This window comes from Rhyacophila brunnea, unplaced genomic scaffold (genome assembly GCF_057557595.1).
Source record: "Rhyacophila brunnea isolate RB1 unplaced genomic scaffold, BYU_Rbru_1.0 scaffold_21, whole genome shotgun sequence".
NCBI lineage: Eukaryota > Metazoa > Arthropoda > Insecta > Trichoptera > Rhyacophilidae > Rhyacophila > Rhyacophila brunnea.
In genome coordinates, this window is record NW_028232871.1 from 22,380,198 (window position 1) to 22,392,517 (window position 12,320).

The 12,320-nt window shown below is 33.6% G+C and overlaps 1 protein-coding gene across 1 annotated transcript in view; it reads right to left on the bottom strand.

Moving 5' to 3' along the window:
* The window catches only part of LOC147070858 (glycogen synthase kinase-3 beta-like), a 135,590-nt gene that overhangs the window by 94,310 nt on the left and 28,960 nt on the right, over positions 1–12,320 (bottom strand). Inside the window, exon 2 of the mRNA XM_085948961.1 lies at positions 2,979–3,033. Within this exon, the coding sequence (XP_085805087.1) occupies positions 2,979–3,033 (55 nt within the window). The remainder of the gene's footprint in view (positions 1–2,978; positions 3,034–12,320) is intronic.

The following is a 12,320-nucleotide window of genomic DNA, read 5'->3' on the forward strand; positions in this document are numbered from 1 at the left end:
TGATCGACGAAGGTCGTCTATTCACACATGAGCCGCTAAATGTGGTCGGATATAAATATATATATATATACTATATAGGGTATCAGGGGTGATATTAATTTACAGTTAAATTATTAAAGAAATCATATCGATAACCTTCCACCACATCTAACAATTGAAATTACATCACTACAGCCATATTATAGGCGCAGTATTAATTTATTGTAGCTTATTCACATATATCAATAAAACCTAATTTTATGAATAAAATCATTTTATTTAAGTGACGGAAATAGGCTAATAACATATTATGGAAATAGATATTTGCTATACCTATGTAGGTACATATTTACATATTCTCCATACGTTGTTGTGATCGCTACATTCCTCATATAGAAGTAAAATATACATATTTTAAAAATATCTACTTTCCACATAAGTCCCGCATTAGTTATAAATGTACTTATGTAGCAAGTTTAAGAAATATATTATTTCAAATAACTGATTCTGAAGAGCATCCTCCATCTCAAAAGTCACCGCATGCAACCGGCAGATATTTCAAGATATTTTCATATTTATTTTAAAAGAATGGCATTTTTCAGAAGCTGCAAAATACTGCTGAAATAATAATACTATTAATCTTTGCGGCCATATTGAAGAAAGCTTCATGAGCGTGTTATTACAAAAAGGAAAATTATTATATTAGTTGGTTATATTATGAATGACTTCATTAGTTATTTTATGAGGTGGCGACGACGAAATGAAAAAAATAGATCGTAAATATTATTTTCTAATATTAGGTTCAGAATAAAACTATTTCGATTAGAATTCAAATGAAACACCGGCAAGAACTCATTCGAAATAGTGTACATATTTAAAATGATGAATGTCTTATATTTCGCATTTTCAATAAAACGAGATTGATAGCTGTTGGAAACGCAAAGTCGCAATAAAATCGGTTAACTATTTTGTACAAAGTTAGGGAACATTTTTATGGAATTAACAAAAAAAATGCCTGTCCTAATATTTCAAGCAGCAATCGTGCGTACACAATTAACAATGATTATCGGTTTAAATTGATATTTAAATTATTATTTTTAGAAACTAGATTTAAATATAAAATTCTTTAAAATACATAGCCATGTCGATAGATGTGTATTCAAGTCTCATGCCAAGATTTTTCTAATAGGAATACTTTTTAGGTTTTTGCAGGTAACGGGTAATATTAAAACAAGATTTCTGGATTCTTACCAGATACAAGTAGAGAAAAAAACCCTCCAGAAATTATAAGCATTGTTATTTGAGTATTTTTACATTGGAAGATGACATGAATATTGTGTTAAAACGACAATCGACGTATAGTTTTAGTTATCAGGTAGCACCGAGACCCGAAATTGCGAGTTCCAATGGTAGTCCTAGTGATTGCCCAACTTCGAATGCACCTTGCCGACCAATTCGCGGTAAATGAAGATTTTTGATTGCATATTTCGTCCATATTAATTAACGTAAAAATCCAAATCAAATCCAAACAATCAAATACAAAAAGTTTGACAATGTTGCATTCGAAGTAGTTATATGCAATAACTAGCACTACAATCGAAATTCAGTTACTATACATGGCAACAGGCAGCAATATTGACGTGTTAAAATCAGTGATCATATTTAATATATGACAATATAGGTAAATCAATTCATTCTCGGATAAACGACATTAAATATTATACAACCATTTACAGTTTTCAGGGCAGGTTTCGGTAGGTGTATTTAATTTGATCATGGTTGCAGATAAAATACCACCAGAACTACGAATTTGAGAACGAAACACACCCGTATAATTTAATAACGGAGGTTTGATCTTGCACAGGAAACATCAATAGACCGATTACACCAACATGGACATGCTTTGAAAGATATGTATGATACAATAATATTACGAAAATATAACACATATGGGGTGACAACCAATACAATGATAATGCTATGATTTGTTTCACAGTAAACAGATATAAACGAAAGGTCCATACTGTACGCCATAAGATGAATTGTGTACACGTGAATGGGACAGATTGCAGAAACTTACTAATGGACGGATTTAGTACGTACAAATACGACTATCATCGATTATTACACTTTGACAAATTTTATATTGTAACGTAATATTTTAGTTATATATGTGTCTGTTAATTTAATTTTAAACTATTTAGTTAAATTTGATACATCATTATAATTAAATGAAAGTAAACGTCTAAAATACAATAAACCCGCCACCAAAATGAAAAAAGCTTTCGAATACCAATTAACAAGTAAAACCACTTTATGAACAAGTCACAAAGGCATATGCCTTGTCAATTTTAATTGGAAACAAGTTTATTAATTTCAGTTAGTAGATAAAGATTAATAAGTGTTATATACCGAGAAAGATATTACTAATTCTTGATGACAACAAGTAAACAATAATAAAACTCGTATAGATAGTTAAAACAAATAGGCCTTTTTACATTAGTTCGTCATGAAGTTAGATGATATGGGGTGGAGTGTAGAGGCACTTGACTGAAACGCCCGTAACCCACCCCACAGAAAACTTTAAGATACGCCATAACAAAGAAGCTTAGATGGTTTATCTATAGCAATATTTCAACATCCTTTATTACTTATTTGAACTAAAATTGTCTACTAAATATAATATTCTAGTAGAGGTTAAAATTATACGCGAATCTACAAGACTTCAAAGTACATCTTCTGATTTCACAACATACAGATAAAGATTTACTTTGAATTAAGTAGGTAGGTAGACGAATCTCGGTATATGTACATTAGTATATTATTAACTACATCAAGAAAGTTTACCTATATGAAATAGTGATGAGATAGAGACAATACATGGAGTCGACAGACAGATACAGAGAAAATATGATGATGAGAGTAATGGTGATGAGCTGATTGATAATAGTGGCAAGTGGTAGTAGGAGAATAGCGAATACAAAAAGTGGCGTACGAACCAAACGACTGTCGCAGGGAGCGCCCGCCAGAGGGTCGCGAGCCGGACACGGCACCACCAGAAATAAAAAACAGACTAGTCAGTAAATCTCCCCTGGTACATGATACATACAATATTTTGGAAAAAAATAATATAATAATTAAGTACATACATTTGTGTTAACAATATGATAAAATACAATAATTATGAGATAGGTACACATAATGGAAGACATAATTCACATACGTCTGGATCTCACCATAAAAAATCAGGGATGAGTATCTAACATGATAATATATTATTCTTTTCTTAACAATGCGTAGTTAATTATTACAAGTAATTAATAAGTAAGTAATACAAAATAAACAACTGAATTTAAATGTATTATAATAATTCGTAGGCAGTATTGGTCAAAATTGGACAGACTGTATTACTTAGGTAGAGCCTACTAGGAGCTAAGTAACACACACGGCGCTGCAAGTTACCGCGTTTAGGTCAGTTTGATTGTGGTATCTGGCATACCAAATCGACCTAGTATCTGCGTCAGCTTGCAGAGCGGTGTATCTTAGCCCTTAGAGATCATCTATAAAATATAAACAAACATACGTTAGCCCAATCGTAACTCGATATAGGAACAATCGATTTTCAATGAATCATGTTCCACGTATTAGGTTTTAAGGTTATCACCATATGTTTTTCTTTCTTCTTTTCTCGATGTTTTCATTTTCAATAGATATGAGAGATCCCGAAACATCGAGAAATGAAGGAGAATAATTAACACACGGTGTTAAGCACAAAAACCCAAATCGATAACAACCGTGATACTCTCAACAATATTATATTGTAATCATGCTTAACATCGATTCCAAATATATGCCGATCTTGTAGCAAAAACCTAGTGAAGAGTATACCAAACCTACATACAATTATTGATACTGATGACAAAATATAAATGGGGTGAAAATATATATGTACTATAGTTAGTTCCCTGTCTGTTAATAAGTAAACAGACAACATTTAAATAACCTTAAGAAACTATAGTTTTAACTCACAGGTAAATGTCGTCGACTGAAACATAATTTACAAAAGCCAACCACATGTTTATGTGCCTACTCAGTCAGGCACATCAATAATCGTAGATGATTTATTTTTGTATTATTTAGAGCTGTCTAATTTACTACAATTATGGAGTCAATCAAATAATAAACAACTTCATTTTAATAATGGTATATCATTACGTAAACAATGACGATTATCCATTAATTACAGGTGTGGGTTGGTTGAATTCAAAAGTTCGTTGTACACACATAGTTCGGTGTTTAGATACTGCTTATTCAAATACGGGATAACATAAAAAATACTACAGGTAGATTTACTTATGAGTGGTCTTCAATATTTATGTAATTTATTAAGGTGATGCATCAGTGAAACGCCAAATAATTTCCAACTGTAGGCGCGACGAAATTTTGGACTCGCTGCCATTCACTGAGAGAATCTCGAGTCAGAAGCACGTCACTTTACTGCGTGATGGCGACGGGTCAATTAATTCTAAAATCGTGTAAAGATGACTAAAAACGTTACCCATTTACTTTAAAAAGAAAACATGTCAATGAATATATTATTATTGTTACTAATAGAACAATAAACAGAACATAAAATGAACGTATGTTGGAATTATATGAAAAATAATATTTCGTTTGACAGGTGTCATTTGCACCCGCGACCCGCAGTCCGCGCATCGCCTAGCAACGATCTTTTTAGACCGTGCCTCAACTAATGCATGGCCTTAATACAGAGATGGCTGTACTGAACAAAGCTTGAGAGTGCCCTCTTAATCCATTGCACGGATGCAAAGAAATAATCAAACGGTATGGAGAGTCCCAAAAGCGAAGAGGAAATAATTTTGTGTGTTACATTATTCATGCATCTTAAATAATTGAAGAAACAATCTTCGCGCCATGGCCTTAGGCAATTTCTCTTCATAAGCAACTGTATAAAATTCATAATATTACGTTGTTTTTGGGTCACCTGTACGAAAAAAAATAATACAGAATATTAAAATAATGTAATCGGCAACCTTTTGTAATATAAGAAATGTAATGAGAAGACTAGATGCAAACGTGTATACATTACGTAGTTATTTATACTGCAGTTATGGTTTCCAATCACTGCCGCATTGAATTTGTTCGACGTACCTACATATTAACATAAACTACTACGATTATAATGTAATATGAACGTTGACATCGTCGCATAACGTTTCACTTAAACCAGTCAAATTTTAGGGTTAGTTTATTAAACAGTTTAAAATTACATTGCGTGCGTCGAGATTCGCGTGAGAACTTGGGTGATAAATCATCACACACTACACGCTGCGATTCGCAACTAACGAAATGGTAACATCACAAAAAGTCACATGCGATGACATCTTAGGTGTTCGGGTAAATAGTATAACTATGTCTCAACTTAAGACGAGAGCAATTTTTAATGTTAAAACAAGCAACATTTGAGTGTCCCTGTTGAGTACAATTTGTAAATCCATAATAAAATAACATCCATCCATAGCTGATATATTATTATCTACATAAAACACTATTCCCAACTTATTTAGTAAATTGCTATTATTTGAACCGGTCCGTGTCTCTCTGCCATTCAATAAGCTCACGAAAACGCGCTGGTATGAGAGGCATTACACCGGTGCATTCCTCTAGTGATAAATATATTTTGGTAATGCGATTTTGTGTTGATTGCTGTGGTTTGGTTTCTGTGGATATTTATTATAATATTTTGTCTACGTCCTGCCGCCCAAAGGAGTTAAGGCTATGCCTCAGTTGAGGCACGGTCTAAAAAGATCGTGGCTAGGCGATGCGCGGATTGCGGGTCGCGGGTGCAAATGACGCATGCCAAACGAAATATAATTTGTCTGTGTGTTTTTAGTCATCTTTACACGATTTAAGAATTAATACCCCCGTCGCCATCACGAAACAAATTGACGTGTTCCCAGCTCGACGTTCTCTCTCCGAATGGCAGCGAGTCCAAAATTTCGTCGCGCCTATAGTTAAAAATTATTTGCGTTTCACTGATGTTTAATGAATAAATTCGAATAGGTAAAGAATCTAAGTCTAAATTGCCATGCCTAAAAACATGTAATTAGCTATATTTTCTTTATGCGGTGTTTCAAATTAACCTTAATTTACGTACTTTTGTCCAGAGTGTTAGCATAAAATCATCACGGTTGTTAAAGTTCACTTTCGACAAAAATCGACGTATGCAGTTTTACCATAGAAACTTACCCAAAACATTATTTATATCTACTTCATATAAAAGAAAATGTAATGTTGAATGTAAATAGATATAGGAAAAGTGGATAGCGAGGAACGAGTTGTTTTTTTAACGGAAGTAAGAAAAGCGCTGCAAGGTATTTCATTGGCTGCACTATGATAATAAAAAACGGGAGATTCAATTTGGGTGCGAGGCTACGACGATTACTAGTCTATTTTACAGAAAACAAACCCCTACCTACAAAAAATTAAATACACTTACTTCTAAACTTTCGACGGTACGATGCTTTGGAATAATGTTAATAATTTTACGTATTTTCATTATTTTTATGTCGCGTTGTGGACGTGTTAGATTTGTAATGTTCCCTATTTGGAATAGCAGGGAACCTGGGCTAACTGATGCAAATACAAAAAAAAGTCCGTTTTGCAGTAGATTTTGGTAAATGACTTATGGCGGGTGAGACAATAAAACGCAGTTAACACAAATACTCCGGAATGTCCACAAACATTACCAATATTGGATGCACGTTCCGTTTATGTGCCTAATTTAATACTTACATATATAAATATTGTAAATAATTCTTTAACGCGTGTTTAAGTTTATCCTGTTTATCCGCACTCATAAAATCGTAGCTTCTTACAGCCACGCCCAGAAGGTAACCCACTTTCCTTATTTTTGTGTACCCTACATTTAACGAAAGACAGCAATAATCACTGTTATCCAGTGGCGAAGGTTTCATAGTAGGCGATTATTTAAAGCCTACCTTCTAAGAAAAATAGATCTTCAAGTAAATAATTTAATTTAAAAAAAATACACAGAAAAATCCATCCAATTGAGAGTCATCTATCGTCAGAATTTAGAAGTTTTATTTTATTTGGTAAGGTTTATAACCATATAACCATAACTAGCGCCGCCTGGATTCAACTACATATATTATTAATTAATTAGATCCATTTCACGATTCGTTTTGTATGACTTCAGTCTCGTTGCGCCGATCACTATCTGGCTTTTTATTCCGAAATCATAAGTTGTTTAGTTAGCGCTTACATCCGCTAGGGCACAATTTAAAATAATTATTAATAAGATAATTTAAAAAATAATTTCTATGGGATTCAATCACATATATTGATTGTTGTTAAAAATATAAAATAATTTATCTCGCGATTTTTATTTATCAGTTAAGTATTTATACCAAAGTGTGTGTTTTAAATATAGAAGTATTTTAAAATGTTTAGTTTTACGGGATAAATTATAAATTGTTATGGTACATATTATACACAACAACGGATATTTCAAAGATGATAGGTAATATATTTTGAGCGTACGTTACGTTTATAAATGCTTAGGAAAATACATAATTCAAACTAATTGCTTATTTATAAACTAACTATATCAAACTAATTGAGTTTTTGAACTTTCATCGATTTAGTGTAACTATTCATCAGTAGTAATATTGGGTTATCTTCTTATTTCCCGTAAATATATCTGACAAGTGTGGTTACTCCACAGCCTACCTTTTTCCAAAAGTCACCCTTCGCCACTGCTGTTACCGCATGAAGCAATGCCCATCATTACAATAGGTGATTTGTTAACTATTTAAAAACCATGGTAAACCCAGATATTATCTATATCGGCAGGGTCAACCCTATGTTCACCAAATGTGTCAATTAATGAACTCAGTTAGTCAACTTTTGGCAATCAAACGGCTATCGGATTCGGTGCACTGTTTTGTTTTGATTGAGACTTGAGAGCAATTCAGAATAGTCGTATCTTCAATTAAAGTATATTTCATGCCAAATAATATAGAATATTATTTCCTTTGAATGAATCGTTTCCAAGAATCATATTTTTCAATAAATCACAATTCCGCATGTCAATTAATTATGACATTTGTTTCAGATTTTTAAATGATAATATGCCACATGGATGTTATGCGACATTATGATTAATGAACGGACGGTAGCAGATTTTCAGACCAGTTGTTTAATTTTCTGCTCGTAGCGTCGTCTCCGGATGCAAAATGGCGAAAGAATAAAATTGCTCTGCAAAATAATGCGAGAAGCGAGCCTGGCAACAAGCGGTCGATGCAGCCGGGACGCGTGCCGACGGAATAGTCACAATGCAATACACGTGCGACTATCCTATCCGCGAAGCACCGAATTAAACATGCCGTGTTCCACACTAATTAAATTACAGTAGTATTTAACGAATCAACCTCAGTTTTCTCGTAGGTAGTACTTTTGTGAAGATTGCATATTATTATATTATAATTTGCTAACTAGGAGTTCTCCCGCTGTGTTACCATTAAAACTGTTGTTAGGTAGGTAGTGTCACACTAGAGCTTATCGTACCTTATGGTAAACGGCAAAAAAAATCGACATGATTTCGATTCGAGATGGTTGAGTGATTACGTTTATTTCAATATCTACTAAATTAATTTACTCATTTGACAAAACACATATTTTATATGACAATTATACATGGTTATGGAATTGATTTTTAACTTATTGAAAGAGGCTCGACATTTATTAGAAGACGCTTTCTTGTTCCGAAAAAACAAGCCATGGGAAGTTATATTTTGAATCGGGCGCTCGCTAGCTAGCTCGTTTGAAGGAGAATTGATCCCTTCTGACGTATTAGAATACGAGAGCGTCTTGCTAAAAGGCACGAATTTCAAGCAAACATCAAACTGGCGATCCTTTGATCAAATTAATCACAATTAAAATAATACATCGGTTCACTCGTCATACCGATGTATTATTACGATGGTAACAGTAGGTACTACCTACTACCACCTGTCACTAAATGACTGAAAAGTACAATATTATATGGTTGCTCATGTCATACAAGTTTATTTATGTAATTTTACTTGTATACTTAAAAAACAATCGCGTTAAAAATGTGCGGATATAATGCTTTGCCTCTGATATTTTAAGAGTAAAAGTCCCGATAAGTAGAAACAATATAGCTACCGTTCAAAAATAAATTAAAAAACGGAACAGTTATATAAAATATAACGATAATATATTACGATAAATACTTGTACCTAAGATATAAAAACTAAATTCCTGCTTTTCTTTCACCGATATTTCATATTTCAACGGAGAATTTATATATTAACATCTCTGTAGCTAAAAGAAAGATTACCATAAAATTGTTACACACTAAGTAGGTAGTTAATTTTTCAACAATCATAAATTCTGTTTTATTTATTAATACGTTTATTACAAAGTTTTCTCTTAACGAATCAATCTCGCGTTTATCGCAGTAATTTTATCACGTTTAAATACTATGAGATAGACGTTCTCGCGCTGTCTTGCCATCAAAACTTCTAACGGAGGAACTAATTTATTTTACGAGTTACCTAACTTGCATCCTTTCGAGATGAGATTTTACTCAAATTAAGTAGACAGCAAGTATAATGATTTGGAAACTCCTTCGTCAACAATGGCGCACGAGTTAACCGGGATACGTTCGGGTTTCGCGGCGGCGAACGCCAGGGGCGACCAATTAGCAATTTTCATTCCCGAGTGAAAAATTTAAAAGAAAAACAAGAAAAGCGGGCGACGGAGTTCCCCGCCGCATGGCACGTGTCGAGTGGAGGACTCCGTCAACTCCGTTTCGCTCGCGCTGCCAGATACACACTCCGGCTAAATAATAATAATAATAATAATGACTCAGATTATTCATTATACACCAAACGTGTATATCTTTCTGAGATATTAAGTGAATTAAATATAAATAGAGAAAGGGGAGTGTTGATAATAATTTACATACCATCAATAATGATGAATCGCAGTATCGGATGAAAATACTTTTTATTTCGACGGACGCTTCTACTTCTTATGGTGCCATCCTCTAACGGAGATCGGACACCATTAGGGTAATCTTTGCTCTTATCATCTGCTACCCGGATCAGTTCGATAGAACTGCACACGTACTGATTACGGAGGTTCACTGCGACGTCATCCTCTGCTACGTTTACACTTATTGAACTATCCTTGGTTAATAAGTAAGGGAATGCTGTACTTTTGCAGTGTTGCCAATTGCCATTCACAAAAACATGCCAGATGGGGTAAAAATAAGCTATATGGCAGAATGAAACGCCAGATTTTCAAGAAAATTCAAAAAAAGCATGTTGACATCATTTTATAAAAAAAAATCCAATAAAAAGAATTTATTGATTCACAAATAATAAATAAGTCATAAAGCTCCTAAAATAATCAAGGTACGAAATTTGGTAGTGGACATAAACCAGAATATGTGTAATACGAGGGTGGGTCAATAAGTCCTTAGAAAAGCCGACAGGTGGCGCGACTAGTACTGTAAGCGGTTTGTTTTCATGCAGCGGCACTACCAATTTAGTATGCTGCGAAGTTTCAATCAGATTGGTCGGGTTGTTGTGTGTTTCTCGTACATTTAAAAAAAAAATGTGGAAAATGGAAAAATGGAAAATTGAGTTTAGAGCTGTTATTAAACATTTTAATATAAAAGGGTTAACAGCAAAGGAAATAAAAAATGAGTTGGATTTAGTTCACGGCATATCTGCTCCTTCACTTGCAACTATTTATAACTGGTTAAATGAATTTAAACGTGGTCGTACATCAACAAAGGATGAACCACGCTCAGGACGTCCTGTAGAGGTGACTACACCAGAAATGATCAATAAAATCCACGATATGGTGTTAAGTGACCGAAGATTAAAGTTGAGTGAGATAATTGAGGTTAAAGGGATCTCAAAAGGTAGCGTCATTTCTATTTTACATGACAAATTGGGCATGAAAAATATTTCTGCAAGATGGGTGCCGCGTTTGCTCACAGTCGACAATAAACGCAATAGGGTGGTGGCCTCTAAAGCCCTGTTGTCGCTCATGCAACGCAATCCGGATGAATTTTTTCGTCGCTTTCTGACTGTAGATGAAACATGGATACACCACTATACTCCCGAGACGAAAGAACAGTCAAAGCAGTGAATTGCGAAGGCAAACCATGTCCAAAGAAGGCGAAAATCAGCTGGTAAGGTTATGGCTACTGTATTTTGGGATGCACGTGAAATTATTTTCGTTGACTATTTGGAAAAAGGAAAAACAATAACAGGGGATTATTATGCATCTTTATTGGACCAGCTAAAAAACAAAATTGAAGAAAAACGGCCTCATTTAAACAGGAAAAAAATCCTCTTTCATCAGGACAATGCCCGTGTTCACACATGTTTACGATCAATGGCTAAAATTGAAGAATTGAAGTTCGAATTGGTCGACCACCCACCGTATTCGCCAGATTTAGCCCCCAGTGACTTTTTCCTTTTCCCAAACTTAAAAAAATGGCTAAGTGGACAACGTTTTTTTTCAAATGAAGAAGTCATCGATCGGACAAATGCTTATTTTGAGGACCTTCCGAAAACTTATTTTTCTGACGGTTTAAAAAAAATTGAGAAACGTCTAACCAAGTGTATTGAGCTCCAAGGAGATTATGTTGAGAAATAAAAAAAAATACAAAAATAAAAACTGTTTTAATGCTTTTTTCTAAGGAATTATTGACCCACCCTCGTATTAACACTAAACACACATATTCTACGCATGATATTTGTGAAAACTTTACAGATATAAGAGTATTTTTTTTATATATTTTAAATAAAAAAATATCACGACTAACTAGATATTTCAATAAGTAGTTAAATCTGATTTAGAGATAGTTTTTTTTACTATTTATATGAAACTAACAAACCTGATTATTTTTTATTTATAATAAACCATCATAATACATACAACAGTCATAACCATACAAACTAATGTGATAGATATTACATAAACAATATAACAGCGAAATTATCAGTACGTTTAATAAAACATAGAACGAGTTATAATCGAATATAAGAAGAATTCAAAACGAGATTATTTTACTGACTGTCAACATTTCCAATTTCCGCGATACGACTTCGGAAGACCTCGAGAAAATTAACTGAAATGATTTTTCTCCCGGAAAAATATACTTCTTTCTAGGTGGAAATGTAAATAGGTACTGATTTCGGTAATTAATTTACTTATAAATGCCGTGTTTCCGGGAAATCTAATTGTGTTTG